General features: G+C 41.7%; 1 protein-coding gene across 1 annotated transcript in view; it reads left to right on the top strand.

Moving 5' to 3' along the window:
• LOC139909048 (ras-related protein Rab-26-like) overlaps nucleotides 1-19,827 on the top strand; it is a 52,959-nt gene extending 33,132 nt beyond the window's left edge. Inside the window, exons 6-9 of the mRNA XM_071895971.2 lie at nucleotides 17,287-17,352; nucleotides 18,066-18,122; nucleotides 19,069-19,145; nucleotides 19,704-19,827. Of these exons, the coding sequence (XP_071752072.1) occupies nucleotides 17,287-17,352; nucleotides 18,066-18,122; nucleotides 19,069-19,145; nucleotides 19,704-19,803 (300 nt within the window). The 3' untranslated portion in view covers nucleotides 19,804-19,827. The remainder of the gene's footprint in view (nucleotides 1-17,286; nucleotides 17,353-18,065; nucleotides 18,123-19,068; nucleotides 19,146-19,703) is intronic.
• The last annotated feature ends 280 nt before the right edge of the window (nucleotides 19,828-20,107 follow it).

Below are 20,107 nucleotides of genomic sequence, written 5' to 3'. Positions count from 1 at the left end.
TGAGTGGATGTGTGTGTAAATATGAAAACTGGCTGATTATAAAATTAGTATTTATAAGCAGGGTGTCTACAGCCCCTTAGCTATTTAATTTAACATCATTTCTGATAGCCTAACAACACTGTGTATGTTAATTTATCCTTAGTTTCATTTAGTCAATGATTGGGAAGGGGAAATCATAACAATTGCTTTCAGCTGAATTACTATTGTATTATGAACTGTATTCGGCCGGCTAGTTCGTAAAATCCTTAGGTTCTATCCCTGAATAGCATATATCAAATCACCAGAAGAAGCTGCTACTTTCCCCCACTGTGACTTTTCAGTAAGGCCTGTATTTACCCAGCCACTGCTCGTCCAATTTCATGAATAAAGAACACCTCACAATTTGACGTCTGTGAAAGTCAAATAGGTAGTTAGCAGTTAGGACCATGAAATGGCAGTATCTCAGAGGCATCGATCATTTTCAATTTCCTCCTCCGTAGTGCCACAACTGTCAGAGGGACTGAAGCTGTGCCAGCGATGTCACCATGCCATCGTACCTGCTGTTTACCTCTGAGTAGTAACTGTGCCCTGCAACAGAAGGGGGTGGTGATTTTCAACTGATTTAATTGACAGGAGGCCTTCAGAAAAATAGCTATTAGAGAGTAGCAAAGGGGCTGTAGAGGGAAGGAGAGATTGTTTATCGCCACTCACTTCAAAGAGGGAAATAAGGTCCGGCCATCTGCCCGGACAGGAGAGGTGCTCCTTCAGGCCCAGGTGTGGACAGCGGCTCACAGAGAGGGAGGGAGGAAGGGACAGAGATGGGGTGAGTGGGTGAGTGCTGGGGAGGCAGCACCAAGATGGGGGAGACAGACTGGTGTAAACGGCTGGCTCTGTTGTAGAACTGAGCCTGGACACCCTGGAGGTGTTACCAGAGGGGAGGACGAGACTAAACTGATAGCCGTCCTAGACAACACCTCCCACCACTTCATAAGGTGGACAGCTATTAATATACATAACCAAATCTGCATGTTCTGCATGTGTTATCAACATCTGTAAAGTCAATATATGTGGAGGGTGTGTAGTTTTTTACAACACACCTAGACACATACAGTATATATGAGCACGTTTTTGAACATCATGTATAAATATCCTGTAAGTCTCACATACAGTTTTTCTTCACATTCTCATATTCCTTTGGCATTTGTAATATATATATATATATATATATATATATATATATACACATATATGTTGTTTTTTAGTAATTTGTCAGGTGAATAACACATTACAAACGACAACATAGGCCCACAGCATGCAAAACATCAAAGGCAACAGCAGCAAAAAGCAATAAAAACGACATTTTCTTACTGCACATATTTCATTCCGTTTTGTCTCATAAGTTCTACTGCTTCTTCTGCTGCTATTTTGCACACCATGTTAATGCTGTAATCCACACTTTTTATATACTCCCCATATGCTCTATTCCCACTTATATTCAGTTTTTCTTTGTTGTATCCTATACTATTTGCTGCTGCAATGGCCCAATTAAGAAAACTTTCTTATCTTTTATAAAACACTTTTTTCCTCCCAAACCAAATTAGGGGTAATCTAAGTAGGCACAGATTGACAAGTCCTTCCTTGCCCCGTTCAGCCTGTCTCATCTCCACATCCCTCCACCACTCTCGCATTCAGTCAATGTCTATTACAGCAAGAAGGTACGCTGGCAAGCTACAGATGCCTGCTGGCACACCGCTGCCTAACGAGCACTAACTCATGTTAATGAATGCTAATGGTGATGAATGCCACGCTGAAGGAGAGGGAGAAACAAAAGGAGCAAATGCTTCTCTCCTCCTCTGCCCTCAATCTCACTTTTCTCTGCGGTTTATCACTCTCTCCCTTGCTAGGAGGCGTTTAGGCAAGACAAACGCCAGTGCCATCAAGGAGCTGTCCATCATCTAGAGGAGGCAGACCTAACATCCAGGGTTAGAGTCGCTCAGTCACTGCAATTCCTCTTACCTATGTTGTGAAATGCAAAACTAACTACGAACTATTGGCTGCTCATTCTGCATTCAACTGCACAGTATAGTTGTGGTTCAAATGGTTTGGAGATGACCATATGTGTGTGTGGCACATTGCTGTGCTCTGCCCAACAAGGTTGTGTTTTTTGAATGATTAAAAGACAAAAAAACATCCTTTCTTTCCAACTGTGGAAAATCTGTGGCTTTCTCTCCCTTACACACACACTCCCCTCTAATGTGTGTATTTGCCTGAATGCTTGTTTGTGCACATGCATATGCATTTCAAGCTCCAGACTGCATCCGAGACTGTCAGAGCTATTGAGGTGTTTTATCCAGTCGACTCAGTACCGTGAATAAATCTTTGGCTTATTAAATACACAATGGGGAACATTTGTTACTTTGAGCCATTATAGTAGAAACACACAATCCATTCAGTAGTGCAGTAAATGTCTTCTTGTCAGAGTTAGAGCTTGAGGGAGAATATCAGAGTCCATTTAGGCTTCCACTACGCCTCGTTTGTCTGGGTTATGCTGTTAAAACGCAGGCTGGCTCCCGCTGTGCCGTCATTCAGAGCCAGAATCTTTTTCGATTGATGAGAGTCGTCTTGTTAGAACAGAAAGATTTGGTGCTTTCTATCTGTCCATCAACTTGCAGTTCCTGATATACAAAATATAGAAAGGGCAGCAAGGTGGCCTGTAGAGAAATGGCTCTTCAACCTGAGGATCCGGGTCCAAGCCCCTCTGTTGGCTGCTGAAGTGTCCTTGAGCAAGACACCAGCTTCAGGGTTGCTGTTTTGTAGCTGAAACTGCACTCTGACCTCCCTGGAGGAAGACAAGCAAAAAGAGAATTTCCCAACAGCGATCACATTACATTATCATTGATCAGCGCTCTGGCACTGATCCAAGCGAAGCAGCTTCCTAAGCCAGAGTTCTCTGTTTCATATTGACTGGGCCGATCGATGGCTCCAAACTGAATTGGAATTCATTTTCTCTGAATAAAATGTGTGTTTTTTTGAGGGGGGTTTTGCATCCAAATTGAAACCCTCTTTATTGAATAGTCTGGGTTTCATTGGATTCATTGGACTGGCCGACTGTTAAATGATGCTTCTTTGCGTGTGTTCCCGAATATTTACACGTGTACGTGACTAAATGCATGGTCATGCGTGCGTGTTCCTGTGTTGTAGAATGATCTATAAAAGCAACACGAGATGAAACCTTTAGTCGTTTGGTCTCATTCATCTCTCTCTCTCTCTTTGTCCCCAGGGCATGGGCTGGCTTCAAATGAAAGGGCTGCCTGCCTTTCACATAGCTGTTAGTTAAATGTCATAGCGTCACCACACCAGATGGTGGTGAGAGAAACAGTCAGTAAATAATGCAGTGATATGAATTCAAATACCATTCATTTATCATCAGCGGCGACGGTGGCATTTTTAAAGTGATTGCTGTGGCCTTAGGAGCCGCCATACATTAAACACGGTTCAGGTGTGCAAATTTTGTTTTGGATAAACATCCCATGGATCATTCTGCACCATGGAGCTCCATAAGTTACCGATGGTGTGACATCATCCTTATTCATTACCTTGTCACTCACACATCACCTGTAATTGGGTCTCTTGTATAGAACATCAATAGTATGTCGCCTCCATTGACTCAGCAGATTACTGCCTGTCCTTGACTATATAGTCACATGTAATGCAGCCGGCAGAGCTTGGCTTTACAGAGGCGTGTCAGAAGAAAACTGGACAGTTCCATTTACTTTCATGTCACTTTGAGGAGGAGACAAGACAGACAGACAGACAGACAGACACACACACACACACACACCTACATACACCATAAGATTGAAGATGTCTCATAAGTTGCTAGTGGATTGTAGTTCAGTTCAGTTCAGTTTGCCAGAGGGGATAAAATAACTGATATGTAATAGTCACCACTGACATTCAATGGCAAGGTCCACTGATTTAACACTGGAACTGGTGGATTTGTGTCACAGAGGTGTTTGAATGCCTGTATGGCACAAAATAAGTGAACAAACCTTGAATTGCCTCCTTCATCCCCCTCATTCTGTGTTTTCATTTCAGTTTTATAGATGTTTGACCAAAAAAAGGCTCCCGGCCCTCTTCTCCTCTTTGTTGTGGATAGCGTGGAACATGGATGGACGATCTCCTCTCCATCATCTCGCTGCTCTTTGTTACATAACACATCACTTCTGCCCGCTCACCAGTGAAGTGCCTTTCATCTCACACCGAGTTTGTTGCAACTGTGCAGAAGGGAGCACTCTACCTGGTTTGCGAGGGAGTGAGGGGGTTGACAAAGGTCAGAGACACTCAGACGTTTTCCATTAGAGCTCTCCGAGAGAAGTTGTGATTAACTGCCTGTCTGTCTCTCACAATCTCCTCTTAATGCATAAAACAGCAACATGAACTATTTAGAAAAATCAAAGAGTGCTTCGACGTGACTAAAACTGTCCGATAGCCCCTTCAGTTTTGGGGCTGCAAGTCCCATTCTTTGTTATATGAAAGCGGATTATTCAAGACGACGAGCGTGTATTATGTAATTCTATTGTCTGCACTCCAACTACCGCAATGGATTTTAATGATCTAATGATATTAATGATGTATGACAAGGAAGAAATTATTCAAAGGACTAGACAGGGTTTGGAATTCATTCATGATGCGTGTTCGAAAAAAATTATATTGGGTTCTACACTCATTAGCAGTTTTTAAACTAATAACACGTTTTTTTGGGCAGTATATATTACAATAGTCTCACAGCCCAGAATAATACCTACATGTGTGTGACAAAAAAGATTTGCTGGGTGCTGTTTATGTGTTAGCTCTGAATAAATGTATGTGAAGATTATTTTGAATTTTCTACTAAATGAAAAAGCTTCCTGAATTTTTTTTGGCATGCAGAGGGTAAGCACCTGAGCCTTAAACATCATTTATGAGTGAAGGTTTCTCATAACTGCAGGTTATTTATACATCTTATCTTTTTTTTACATTTCCTTTCCCCCAACACCACAGTGACTGGATATAAACTCATCAGATGGGCTGAGATCCACAGGTCTCGCAGACTGCACTTTGTGGCTTGTGTCTTGAGATAGTGTTGCGCAATATCCATTCATGCTCTACATTGTCTGATTCAGTATCATAGTTCCTGGTAGTCACACAATCCCAGAAAATATGTGGTCCTATAAAACGCAATGCTATAATCCATCTTGTATTCCACTCCTTGGAGATAGTACAACTCTGTGTTTCTTCTCAATTTGACTCTCTCTCTCTCTCTCTCTCTCTCTCTCTCTCTCTCTCTCTCTCTCTCTCTCTCTCTCTCTCTCTCTTCTCTCTCTCTCTCTCAATTTGAACAGAGATACATTGCTCCCTTTGACCGAATGGTTAACTTGTGACAGAGAAAAATATTGGCCAACTTTCATAGAAACCCTGCCACACTCACAAACACAGCACACATACACACACTCTTTCTCTCTCTCTTTTCCTGTCACTCTCTCGGTCTCTTTTTTTTTTTTTTTTTTTTTTTTTTTTGAGTGCTTTATCTCTGACCGGGATGAACGAATGCAGAGGCATCATTATTTTTGTTGTGGTTACTCAGGCTGTTTATCACACTCCTGCTATCATTTTATCCTCCAGACACAGGGGCCTTATAGCTATTGTTTGAAATGAAGAGCGGGGAAATGGAATTCTATTATATATATTTTCATGAATAATAGGTGGCTTCTACATGAACCCATTACGAAGTGAAATTTGGATTGGCCATTTTCTGAGTTTGCCTATTTTCTGTGTCTCATTTAGATTGGAGTCCATTAAAAGCATAGATTTTATAGAAATAACCACAGGACATAAAATGTATACATAATAGCTGCTCAGCTGAATAAAAAAAATAGAGCTTGATAGAGCCTCCTTGATAGAGCCAGAACAATTTGCATTTGCCACCAAGACACAGTAGATGTCTCCTGATCCAGAATCCGTCTGGTCTCTTTAGTGTTCATGACCCTGTAGCATGTCAAGAACATTAAGACTGTATCTAAGTTGCTTGCTGGGGACATTACAATAGAAGAGCGGTTGGATAAATTCAGAGATATCTCAACAGAGGTCACCTTCCACCGGCGCAGGGTGATCCTGCATCAATATGTTAAAGTCAGTATATTCCATTTAAGACTTTTTCCTGAATTTTCCTAACGTTTTTTGTTGTTCTTTTTTGTTCCACGGTCTACATAATATTAACTGTGATTTATAAGCATTCATGTACAAATGATGGGTCCACATATCAACCACAGCCGGGGGGGGGAGAGGGGTAATATTCAGAGAAAACACTCAGAATTAATGAGATTAAAGTCAGAAATTTGCAAGAAAAGAAACTTGTGTGAGAGTTTTTTCTCACAAATTTCTGAGTTTTTTTGTCTCGTAAATTTCTGACTTTAATCTCCGAATTTTTTACCCCCTCTCCCTGGCTAAAAAGAAAAAAATAAATCACCTACAATGGCCCTAATACACTGTCATAAAAATCTCCCACCAGCCAAAAAATCAGATTTTGTTTATTTTATTTTTAAATCAGAGAATATGTGTTTACATGGGGACACATGAGGACTGACAAGATGTCAGCTTGATTGACAGGAGGGTGCTGAGTCCCCCACTCCTCTCTGACTCACAGCACGTCACAACAATTGGCTCAGATGTCACAGCTGACGTGATAATAATGAGGACAGTGCATGTGGACACATTTTTAAAAACTGGCACACATAATTGGGGAGCATCTAAATCTTTGCTGTTGGGGTACTTGGCATGGATCAATTTATTATAATGATGATGTAGCATAGTAATGGCACATTTGGAAGGCTAATTGCAGCAGCGAGACCTTTCAGACGAGTCAAGCTGAAAAATGCATTTCTCCCATGTTGATGACACTTGACATTTAGCCCACTCCATACCTTTCCCTTTATGATAAATTGAAAACTTTAAATTATTTATTTCCTCTTTTATATTCATGCGTTCACAATTTAGAGAAATAGAAATCCATTTACTGAAATCCATTTACTGGGTTGCCTTCCTGCTTTGCACTGCCAAGGACAAAAAGTTTTGTGAACTGAATTTTTTCCTCTTTTACTTGAATTGAACATCAATACCACATAATAGCTCTCTCACCTCTGCTCTCCTTGCTGCCACAATGGAGCACAATGCCTGTCTATTTCACACGAGGTCCACAAAGATACTGTAACAAAGTGATTACGGCTGTAACTAAGTAGGTAAAAACTGCTGGATTACTTAAAAACACCTTAATGTGTGGTGATAACCATTCTTTATAATTAACTTTATAATTTCCTTTTTCATGAAATCCAGATATCCTGTGATAGATGTTCTGCAAAGGTACTAAGTAAAATATTCCAGATTACCCAGAAAGAAAGCTGAAACTAGACCATAAAGGAAAGCAACACTATGGTCTAACCAGGATTGTACTACATCGTTCCCTAATGCAATCACGACAAATGTACCCCATAATTACCCCATAATTGTGCGGTCAAGATCAATGTAGATCCAGTTTGAAGCCCCCTGCCCTCCATATGCTCACCTGTATGGTGAGAGCCAGTGAGAAGTCCTTGTAGTAAAACATTTTTAATTGCTGCTATATTTTGTTCTGGCTTGGCTTCGTTCCAAAGAAAAGACCTTCATCTGTTCCGCTAAAGCTGTGAATAGACCTTACTCTCTGATACGCTTAAATTCCTCAGCTTGTCAGTAATTTTTCTTCCTTTGGCAGTTTTTTCTCTCTTACCCTTGTCTTTGTGTTTTTTTTTTAGTTATTTTCAGAAGCTGAGCCAAGCTGAGTCCCATTAATATCTGTAAAGGAGAGATTTAAGTAGAGGAAGGAGTCGGAGAGGGTATCCTTGGAGCACAGCAATCTCATTTAATCACTTTATCACTTTATAACTCATCAGCACGTTCTCTTTGCCAATCAGAGCAACAATATTAGCCTTTTGATTCACAGCTATGCCGAAGTGTGTCCCGTTACAAGTCTTTTCAACCACTCAATGGTTTTTAATCTAAAATCAAACCTAAGGCAACGCTCTCACTCATAAGTGAATTACTTATGACAACAGTCACAGCCACTTTCCCCTTAGCAACAAACCCACGACTGTAACGACTGTTATCAGGCTCACCTAACACTGATCAGCTTGCTGTAGAATACTGTGCTGACTAGACATTGACTCAAAGAGAGGGCAAACTGAGCATACACTCAGGTTAGGGTCAATGTTTACATTCAATTTCTACAGCGCTAGAACAAATTGAAACAGACTGAAGAGAGAAGAGATATTTTCTCTGCACATCTCTCTCTCTCTCCCTCTCTCTCTCTCTGTTTATGCCCTTTATGCTGTCCTGTGTGAAGGTCAGGAACATCAGAGCGTTGCAGGATGTCAGGGAGCACCAGTGGCAGGGGGTGCTGGGTGACCACAGCACTGCAGGGTGCAGGTGGAGGGTGCTGTATAAGCTGCCACTCCCTAGAAGGTCAGGTGACTTACAGTGGAGTTTTTTTTTTTATCACAGATAAATGGAGGGGTGGGGAATGGTTGACAAGCACAAGGGCAGAGACCGTCCCCCCTGATCATGGGGGATGGTCTCTGCCCTGTGCTTGTAGAGCTGCTATAGGAGTGTATTACGTCTTGCTGTTGGTTTGCAATTGCTGTTGCTATTGCTGTGGTTTTTGTTGGTTTGTGTGTGTGGGGGGGCGTGTGGGTAGGGGTGGGTGCACGTTTGCGGGTGTGTGTGTGGGTGTGTTGGACAGAGGCTGTGCTGGCATTTGAGGTGTCTTTAACTTTGTCTTTTAAGTAGATGTTTCATTAAAGAACATCAAAAGTCGAAGACTCTTTCATACACATATAGTGATTCACTCTATGTCTACAACTTTTCAAAGCACATCAGTCATGCAGACGCTAACCCTTTCTCTGCCTGTCTATCTGTCGGTCTGTCTCTCTTGCTCTGTCTCTCTCATGCACACACAGCGATTCACTCTATGACTACAACTTTTCAAAGCACATCAATCATTCAGACTCATCTCACATCTCTGTTTGCTGGCAGATAGACACGTCATCTCCTCTTTTATAAACATAAAAGAGCCTTTGTTCTCTGTCAGGCCACAGAAATTAGCTTACAAGGCTGTTGTTTTGTTTTTTGATTTTGTTTTTTGTTTTTTTAAGCTTTTTTCCTTGGCCATCGCTATATTTTTAATGGTGTGATGGTGTGGTTTTCAATTTTAATGTTTTTATTTTTATCTCAAAGTAGCTAAGTGTCTGTGATTTTTGCCGTCCTTCTCTTCCACAGCGTCTGTCAAGCAGGTGATATCAAGCTAATACTCCCTCCACACACACACACACATCTGCGCGTGTGCAACATAGTTACGTATTTACTAATCTCCCTTTTATTATGGATATTGTTTGGCTTTAAAAGGCCATGCAAATGAAAATGTACATAAATTACAGGTAATTCCATAAAAGTAAACCAACCTTTTTTAAAACGCTAGCAAATGTCAACATCATTATAAACCCAATTGTTTGGCTATAATTTGCATTTTTCTATTTTACTTAGGGTGGCATACTGGCACAGGCTGCCCCTGTGTGTGTGTGTGAGTGTGTGTGTGTGTGTGTGTGTGTGTGTGTGTGTGTGTGTGTGTGTGTGCGTGTTTGTGTGCCTGCATGAACGTGTGAATAAGCACATCCTGAAGTCTGACATGGTTTCTCAGTGTGCTGCTCGTGTATCAGAGGGTGACACAGTGTCACTCCGTTTAGCTCGGCTGCCTGGTGGAGCTCAACCCGCTTCCCAGGGGAGAAGTCCTACATTCTCCCCGACTCTGATGCGCCTTCTTCTGGGTCGGCTTACCGTGACTCTGCCTGTTCCTGGGAGCAGACTTCTCCGCTCTCTCTGCTGGTGTAAAACTCTGATCAAAGCTCAGCAAAAGCAGCACTGTCACCCTTCGCAAATCCCCTTAGACAATAGTGCAACAGAGAGAAAGTTGGGCCGAATGTTTGTCACACGATGCAAAGTTTTTAAGAATTCATGATTTCTTGTCAGTGACAAGAGCACTACGGGGAATTCAAGGACAAATAATTTATGATTTTCTGTTAATCCTAGTGAGTTTTTTTTTTCCATTGTTTTAAGCAACATATGACAAGAAAGATGGCGTTATGGCTGGAATTGGTGGCATTATCACTAACTACAATTGATTTGCACCAGTACGGAAGGCCTCTCTCCCCTTCTGTTACCATCTATGTGGAGAAAGCTAGCAACAACTGGCCTGGCTAGTTTTGGAACAAGAGAAATGACACAGCCCAGCTGCTTACTTTTATCACTGACAATAAAGGGAAAACAAATACAAGGTGTCATCAGAAGTACCCTCACATACCTCTGCCAGTCACAACGTGTCCCACCAATGTCACGATGCAGCCACCGGCAGCAGCTGTCTGCCTGGTTTTTATTTGGTCTCTCTGCTCTGTTCTCCTTCCCTTCCCTCTCTGCTAGAGATCTTTTGGTCTTTGTATGTCTTGTCTTTCAGTGTCACTGTCTGTCTCTCTATCCTTCTGCCTTCTGGCACCCTCGCTGTCTTTGTGTACATCTCTCCCTCTGTCTGTGGTTTCTCCTCACTCTTCCCTCTCCCATTGTCATCCCCTCTCACTTTTATAGTTGAGCAGGCTGCATGAGTTTCAGCAGATGTGCTCCACTAGCTCTGCATAAACATCATTTTTCTTCTCTTCGATGTAAATTTCTGTCTGTTTCTCTCTCTCTCTCTCTCTCTCTGTCTGTCTTTTCCTACTTCTGACCTGTACATTTCTACATTCTCTCTGTCTCAGTGTACACACACATGTGCACACACTCACATAGACATACCCACACCGGTGCATACCCATCTGTCATTGTAGTATTGTATCTCCTTGTATAGTAACTACAGTTTTCTTTTGCACAAAATGGATGTCACAGGGGTTCAAATTCTCTGGAGATTTTGCTCTTTTTAGGATTCTGGTTCTTGGAGAACTTCGAGATATTAAACAATCTTTCACACTGGCATTTTTCTGCAGCAAAATTCTAGGCTACAGACAACAGAAATCACCGCTGCCTTTGATGAAATAGCAATTGAGCAGCTGAGTTTGACTGGATTTGTCTGGATTTTTACGGGCTTTATGGATCAAAGGAGAATTCCTTCTGCATCTCTCTTGCCACAGTTTTTGGGGAGTTTAATGCCAAGGCAGTGAGCACAGAAATATATTACCTCCTCTGCCACCTTGCCACATTGCCATTGACATTTGACTTCCTGCGCATTTGGCCAGAGATCCTAGTATAAGTGTTGAATAAAAGATGAACCCAGCCCAGATCCTTCAGCCGTGGTCAGTAAGGATATTAGACTTCCTTGGAGCCTGGTATTTATCTGCTCTAAGTCCTGCTGTTCTAATGGGCCCGTCCTTGGCCCTGTGGGGCCAGATTGCACCATGAGCTTGTCAATTCATCCTCACAGAATGCAAGTGCATGGCCCTTCTAAGGGTATTATGCAGTGGGTGGTGGAGGTTTGGCTCAGAGAGCAAGATTACTTTCTGCTTGAATGACTTTCACCAATAAAGTCATAGCTGTAATCTGTCTGTGTCCAATAAAATACTTTAAATGCCTAAACTTTCTTTACATTTCATCATGCGGAGGGATCAGTATCCTCTCAAAGGACTAAAGGCCGTTTAAGCGATCTTAATTCACAGCGCTCAATTATTTACATCGTCTGACAAAAAAGACTTCACTCTTATCTTCGAGGGACTGACAAGAGGGTTTGTAATTGGACAGAAAGGATGTGCAACACTAAAGCTGCTATAAAAATTGGATTGATGTTAACATGGTGAAAGCGAGGGTAGAGGGTAAACAAGCAGAGAGAAAGAGGAGGGAGAATGAATCGCCTAAATGGAGATAGAGACAGAGAGAGTTAAGAGGGGCTCAGAGGAGAGATTTAGCCTTTGACTCTGGCTGAATTTAACAAGAGAGAACATTTTAAAAGGATTCTCTGAGTTTCAGCTGCCAAAGAGTGGAACTCGCTTGAAGTATGACTGCTTTCAGCGTTGTTCACTGTGCAGATACTCTGAACTGTCTACAGATACAAAACAAGCTATCCTCAACATTATTTTGTGTGGAACTAAAGGGAAGGCTTTAGACCTAACTGCAGCTACCGTATGTTTATGTATTGCAAGAGGAAATGTGTACTGAGTACTAAGCTGTGTTGGAGAGAGGGACATTAAGGTAGAGAAGGTACAGACATCAGATTCTGTAGGTTTTTTTTTCCTTCATTTAGTTACAGAGACTGTAAAGTGCAGCACTGTAGAGGCAAATCTAATGTTTCAAGTCGTTTCAAGTTTGCAGTATGGGGGTACTCGACACAGCAGGATGTCTAAATGTCACTGTTTGTTTAGCATTCACAAGGGTGCGGTGCTGCAGTGGCTTCCCATAGTGGGCCGTTAATCACAGTGCCTTTATTCATATGAGCACTGCCATTGTGGGCCCTCTGTGGAGCCAGTAGAAAAAAAAGGCTAATTAAAATGTCTGTTCATTCTCCCATTCTATCACTCCCTCAAATCTGGAGTCTCTCTTTCACACAAACACATACACTCACTCAGTAAGTCTCTCTCTCTCTCTCTCTCTCTCTCTCTCTCTCTCTCTCTCTCTCTCTCTCTCTCTCTCTCTCTCTCTCTCTCTCTCTTTCTCTCTCCCACTCTCTCTCTCTCTCTCTCTCTCTCTCTCTCTCTAAACACTGTTACAGAGGGTGGTGTTGATGGTGCAGAGGCTGTTATGGGGTCCAGTCTGGCTTACCTTTCTCATGTTCCCCACTCTCTCTCTCTCTCTCACACACATCCTCCCTCTCCTTCTCCACTGTGCACTGCGTAGTGTACCAGAATCTCATATTAAACACATATTCTCTCTCTCATTCAAATAATAATGTCTAGATCCAATTTGCTGCATGAATCCATTTTGCTGTCTATCCAATCATTACACCTGTCATCCCACTCCCATGATGAAAGGATAATAGACTTCCGGATGGAGGTGACAAGCGACATCTCATCTGGAAATAATGATCGTCTCTGTGAAATTACCCATGAGGGGTTGCACTATAAACAGCTGAACAATGTCTAATTACAAGCTATGGTTCATTAATGGCAAATGGCACATATGGACAGAGACATTCAGAGGCAAGCTGTCAAATTCAGGGAGAACATTTTATCCTAGTGAGGTTTGCTTAGAGTCCTGTGGGAGAATGAAAGTCCTGTGAGTCATGATGGTCTCGACGGTAAAGGTTGCCAGGTTGGGAGACAGGTGAACAATGCCCCTCTGGGACTGAGGTGGTCTTTCAGCCAATAACCTTCATGTGTATTATGTTGTGAGACATTGGGAGCTGCAGAGTTGAGGGTTTTGAATGGGAAATATTTGATTTGACAGTAATAAGTAATAAGTTTAGATGAACAGGTTTGCCAGCTGAATAACAATGTCAGTCAGTAAGGCCCACACCGATATGTCAGTTCATCAATACATATGATTCATACAGCTGACTCCATACTTATATATAGTCTGTTGTACTTGGGATGCACAGAATTTAAAGATAGCATGAGTGAGGTGAGAGCAGCTTATTACTGCAGGGCAACGCAGGACTGTGTTTTTTTCTTTTTTCTTTTTTTTCTCACCTTTCAGCTCTGTGGTAAACAAAATGATTAGTCTACTTACAAACACATTGTTCTCTCTAAGGAAACTGTGTTTAAATGGGTTGTTCCGTTAAAACACAAACAAATTAAGCTGCTAGTGTCCCCGGTGTCAGCCTTTAACAGTGTGAGTGAGGTCTGGTGGGGTTACCTCAGGCTCTCTGCGGAGGTTTCTGGCCTGGAGGAGGCCTGGAGCATGGTGGGTCTCCGCTCCTCTACTCCCCAGCTGTGGAGCCCATTGCCTGCTTAAAGAGTCTCAGAGCACGTCTCTGGTTTCTCCAATCACTAAACATCTCTGACCTCATTAACTCCAAGCATATCAAAACTCAAATGTGACTTCCTGATTCAGCACTGATACCAAAGCACACAATAGACTAAAGGGCGGCTAATTAAAGGACAAAAGGCACATTTACGGGGGAACAGACAAATGCTTGCAGTGCATTTTAAATTAGCTAGAATACCTAAGCACATTATTCATTACCCAGTCTACCTGCATGTCCGCACATGTAAATACAGTACATGTGACCACAGGAATATGTAAGTTTAAGTAAGTAAAACATGCACAAATGCCATACCTTCTCCACAAATCCTCCCAATGCAATCCTTCTAGTTTATTACAAATAAACATCAGATGCACGACTGGAAATACAAGCCATGTCCAGTGGTGGACTGTGCATATTATTATTACATTTTATGATAACAACTACACAACACAATAAAAGGCATGTTCAGAGGTGTATTTCAGTACAGCTTTACAGTTGAGAGATAACATAGAGGGAAGTGTTTCATGCCTTTGAACATGTATAGAGGATCTAACCCTTTGCATATCAAACAGTGTCTCCATATTCGTATAGGTTGTCATAACACATAGTACCTTTCAACACTAATGCTGGCCTACAACACTAATGCAAAATGAGTTATTAGGCTCTCTCTCTCTCTCTCCCTCTCTCTCTCTCTCTCTCTCTCTCTCTCTCTCTCTGCTCTCTCTGACACACACACACCCTCCCACTCATTACCACACTCACTTACACTCACCCTATGTTTTAATTGCCTGCATTAGGGCTGTATTAATTTATTTTTTATTATTATTTTGTTTAATAGATCTTATTGTTTTGAAACTATTTTCCACCATATAGTAAATTTAATTTAGATGCAGTATCTTTTTTTTCTTTTTTTAGATGAAATGTTATTATAAACCCCTGGGCATTTTTTTTATCTCACCTGCACAGATTATTAATTGCATCTCTTCTGTCTGCAGTTTTATCTCTTTACTTCTCTCCTTTAATCACTGTGCAACTGAACTAAAACTACAAATGAACGTGATACCATCATTATTACATGATGGGAACATGCGGTGTTACAGAGGGTTACAGAATCAAGGCTGATGAGTGTTTTTCATACTCACTTGAGTACAATCTACCTAATCCAGAGAGCTTTTAGAATAGAAATGAGGAGTTTTAGAATAAAATGCAGCGTAGTCCCACTTGAACCATTAAGCCCTTTTTGAGACTCTTTTGTGAAACAAGTGACTCATAGCGCAAGTTTAAGTTACGATATGCTGAGATGTTAGCTAAATGCAATGCAGATTTTTTATTTATATGCACCTGTGTGTGTGCGTGTGTGTGTGTGCGTGCGTGCATGCGTGCGTGCGTGTGTGTGAGCATGGCCATGTAATGCTAATCAGGTGGGGTTATTGTGGGCCATGCATCATTCCCTTAGATGTGGATCCCCAGGGGAGCTGACTGGACAAAGGCATGAGGCTCCTGAGTTTGGATGGTTTGAGTACATGTGAAGAGTGAGAGAGGAGCTAAGAGAAAGTGTTAAGGATGGGCTCCTGTTGTAGATTAGCTGTGGGCTGGTTAGTGAGAACTGCTGAGGTTGATGTGCTGAGTCTGTAGACCCTCATGGGAGTGAGTTGTATGGTTAAATTCACAGATGGAAAGTAAGTACTGGCACTTTACTTGAGTATTTCCATTTTGTGAGACTTCATATGTTTACTCTACTACACTACTACACTACTACTACAGAGGGAAATATTGTACTTTTTACTCCACTACATTTATCTGACAGCTGTAGTTACTTCACAGAACACGGTTTTACATGCAAAACATATTATAAGCTCATAAAATATGATGCATAGAGTTAAACTCCCTAACAGTATATGGAGTAGTTAGACCTAGTGCCACCTGGACCATTTACAACGTTAAAATACTTCTTATAGATTAACGCATCAATAATTTAACACTCTGAAAGGCACCATTCTTCAGAATGAGTACTTTTACTTTTGATACTTATGTACATTTTGCTGCTAATACTTCTATACTTTTACTTCATTCCCCATTATGCTATTGCTACTTTTACTTAGGTAAAGGATTTGAGTACTTTTTCCACCACTGGTTAAATTGCAGTTTGTATGTAGATGAATAGGTTTCGTAACGATAAGGTCACTACAAGTAGAGATATGAAACTGAATATTACCTAGCACACATTCAGACACACTCACACATGCACACACATATGCACACACACACACACACACACACACACAGACACACAGTCTCACCCACACACTGACACACACTGACATGCACAGGCACTGCTAACACATTTCCATCTCAACTCTCGCTATTTAACATGACCTTAGGCTGGAGGTGACCCAGGTGAAATGACTATACAAACGCCAAGTCATCAACAGATTTAATTACAAGAGACTCGTCACAGGGAAACAGCTCTGGAGCAGAGGTGCTAAAGAAAAGGAGGATTGATCACCAGCCAGTCAGGAATCCAATGTAGAGTAATTCACTCTGGGTACAATTAAGCATTGTGCTGAGATGAGGGATATTATATCAGCAGGGGGGGTTGCAGATCTCTGTCTCTGTTGATTAAATACTTATTAACAGTAGATGGATGGCTCGGCTGCTGTGGGAGCTTATACAGTCAGGAGTGCTGTTTGTTTGTTGTGATGTGATGAAGCCAGCCACGGGTTGCCAGATGAGTATGCAGCTTGGCTCTGGCACAATTGGTCGGGGTGCCATAAAGCTTTATCATTTCCTCTATGTACATACCCAAGACAGCATGTAGCAGAGAATTTATTAATATGACTATGATGATTGCTTAGTATTAGTTAGTGTAACTCTCACAGATGGTGGCTACATTCCCTTCATTTCATCATCATCTCTCTCTCTCTCTCTCTCTCGCTCTCTCTCTCTCTAACCATTGTCCCTTCTATCTCTTTGTCCTTGCCTCAATTTTTTGCCGTCTTACCACCTGTCTTCACTTTTTTTTTTTATGTTCCTTCGCCCTTATTCATCCTCTAAATGCCATAGTCGCTCTCACCTTTCTCTTATTCATATTATTAAATTTAATGTTCAGACTCGTCCTTGTCAAGTCCCAGACAAGGTTTTCTTTTTCTGAATCTAAGTGTTCCACACGTTTTTTTTTCCCTTCTTGTCTCATCTGGAGTTGTTTCTTTTATGTCTTCAGACTAATAATTGTCTCCTCTTTGTCTTTAACACCTAGTGTCTCCTCTCTCTCTTGTCTCCTCCTGCACTCTGTTCTGTGTTGTTACCAGGCATGGCTGACTGAGATCCATGAGTACGCCCAACAGGATGTGGTCCTGATGCTGCTGGGAAACAAGGCAAGGCATTATGGGAAATATCTCTGACTTAGAGACAAAACGGAAGCACAAGTGGAGCAACAAATCTCCTACAGCAACAGGCAGATGTCACAGCACAACACATACACACAAATACAGACAATGTACTGTATGTATACAAACACAAATATACAAAGAGCAACCAAAACAACTTGAAGCTATGTCAGTGTAGCATTGATTACCAATAGCGTTAGTAGTAGACATTGTTAATATCATAAACTACAATCATTCTTATCCTTTCAAACATAAACACCAGCCAATAGTTTCAGGCACACACATATCTGACAATATCTGTTAATCTGCTCATCTGCAATTATCAGTGACACACTTTTTTCTATAATTGAGTTCCATTCACATCCCTAGCTCTCAGCAGACAACAGATGTCTCTGCCTTGGAGCTCAGTCTAGATTCAGTCCCCCCCCCACCCCCCCACCCCCCCCACACACACACACACACACACATTCTATATCAGCCCTTAATTAGCACACTAAGTGTCAATCTTGACTCATTAAATACATTCAATCTCATCAAACCCTCAGACCAGAAAAGGCTTATGTGGGATAAGAACAACAACAATGTAAAGTCAGGACAAATACCAAGTGGAGCTCTATAGCTGGCGGGGGCCTGTTGTGGTTTCAACATTGATGTCGCTGTGATGTTGACATGTGTGAACTTAACGCTCCCTGTCTTACCAGGCTGATGCCACTCATGACAGGGTGGTGAAGAAAGAAGATGGCGAGAGGCTTGCCAAGGTGAGGATTACAGAGTAGAATTAGTAAAAGCATGGACGCCATTTTCACTGTCCAGCTGCAACTGTTGTGAAACTAATTGGGGTTAGGGTTAGGCAGATACTTCATATGCGGAAGTTGCATCCAACAGTACCACAAATATTTCCACAACCACGTGGTTTTCATCTTTTCAGCTACAGTGAAAACATTGTTTATTTTGTACAGCTTTCCACTGTTCTTCCTCTCTTGTAGTAGTTGTAAGAAATTTGCACCATCTGCAAAAAATAAAAGATAAATTAGAATGAGAGAGACCAGGCATCTCTGATGTATTGCTCCACTGTAGATTATGAGCATTTGATAATGAGTATTTCCCATATAGATCCCTAGAAAAGCTTTAAAAGCTTTCACAAGACACACATTCTGTAGTTCAGTCTTAGTCAATTTCATAGTCTCTGTGATAAACTCCAATGCAGCTGTAAATACAACTACTGAGCATTGAAACAGTAGCAGACACTTTTTCAATCTCCCTGACTGTTGCTTCAGAACATGGCATACAATACAAATAGCGTACAGCCAAGCGTTTCTCCAGCAGTGGAAGCATTAAAGTGCCACTAAGTTAACTTAAAGCTCAGCCTGGGAAAGAGAAAAAAGCACATCAGTTATGTCATCACTGTGGGCTAAGACAAATTCCCCTGCAGAGGAGAGGCTGGGAGACAATTTATCACATCGGAGCTGGATTAATCCAAAGTAAACAACTTTGCTCTTTGTGTTGGGAAGGTCTACTATACCCTTCTATGCAGTCTTCATCTTACAGTCTTCAGTGAAATTCATTTTTCAGCTTTATACAGCACCAGGGAATCATAAGTCTGATCAGAGGTGTCATATCATTGGTATGTTGGTGTCTGTTGGGGGTAAAAGGGTGAAGCTCAAAGTCGTATCTCCAATAACTGTCATTGCTTTTGCTGTGCAGGAGTTCGGAGTTCCCTTCATGGAGACCAGTGCCAAGTCAGGTCTCAATGTTGAGCTCGCGTTCACCGCTGTGGCTAAGTGAGTGTGTTGTTGTTGATTGGTGTGATTAAGAGATGTTTCATCATTTTAACGTATACTACTCCTCTTGACCTACCATCATTTCATCATTCCATCATTATCTATGTCTCTCTGTTTTTTTTATGACCCATATGGTACATGGTATGGGGGACATTATGCCATAATGGTGGCGTCTGTGTGTCTGGGTGTAGACACAATCTTATGAGCACAATAACTCAAGAACAATACACAATACAAAGTTCATACTGATGCCACCAGTTCCCCCTACAAAGTAGATGATCAGATTAGATTTTGGAGCACCTTGCTGCATAAATGTGCATATTAAAAAATAAATACAAAAAATGTTTTCCGTAGTGCTTTAAAATGCTGAGTTCATGTCAATACCACCTATGTTTTATGTGAAGACAAGTATGTTGATATAGAAATATTTGCTTATTAATACATTCATTTATTGAATTAATGACTTCATTAGCATAGCTGGTGCATTGTGATACATTGTGATGATTATGGTGGGACATTGGGCAACTTATATCATCTTATCCTCTTCCTCTCTCTCAGGGAGCTGAAGCACCGGTCTATGAAGGATCCCAGTGAGAAGTTTAAGCTCCAGGACTACGTAAACAAGGAGATGAAGGGCACTGGCTGCTGCAGGTCTTAAGCCTGTCCCAGTCGCCATCTGGGCCTGTGTTCAAATGAGCATGTGGGTGCCTGTGTATGTGTGTGTGTGTGTGTGTGTGTGTGTGTGCGTGTGTGTGTGTGTCTCCGTGTGCGGAATGCATCTGTGTATCACCCATCTCCATACAGTTTGTGTTTCATTCCTATGAAGATGCGGTGTCTGTATCTGGCCTGAGCTAGAGAGATAAGGAGTCAGCTTCAGCGAGGTAAATGTCTGTGGTCCCTCCGGTTTGTGTTCCAGTGCACAGGACCTACCTATGTTGTGCTGTCTCATCTCAATGCCCTCC

The sequence above is a fragment of the Centroberyx gerrardi genome, chromosome 7 (assembly GCF_048128805.1).
Source record: "Centroberyx gerrardi isolate f3 chromosome 7, fCenGer3.hap1.cur.20231027, whole genome shotgun sequence".
Classification (NCBI taxonomy): Eukaryota; Metazoa; Chordata; class Actinopteri; order Beryciformes; family Berycidae; genus Centroberyx; species Centroberyx gerrardi.
Note: the sequence above shows the minus strand (reverse complement) of the source record. Positions and strands in the feature narration are given on the sequence as shown.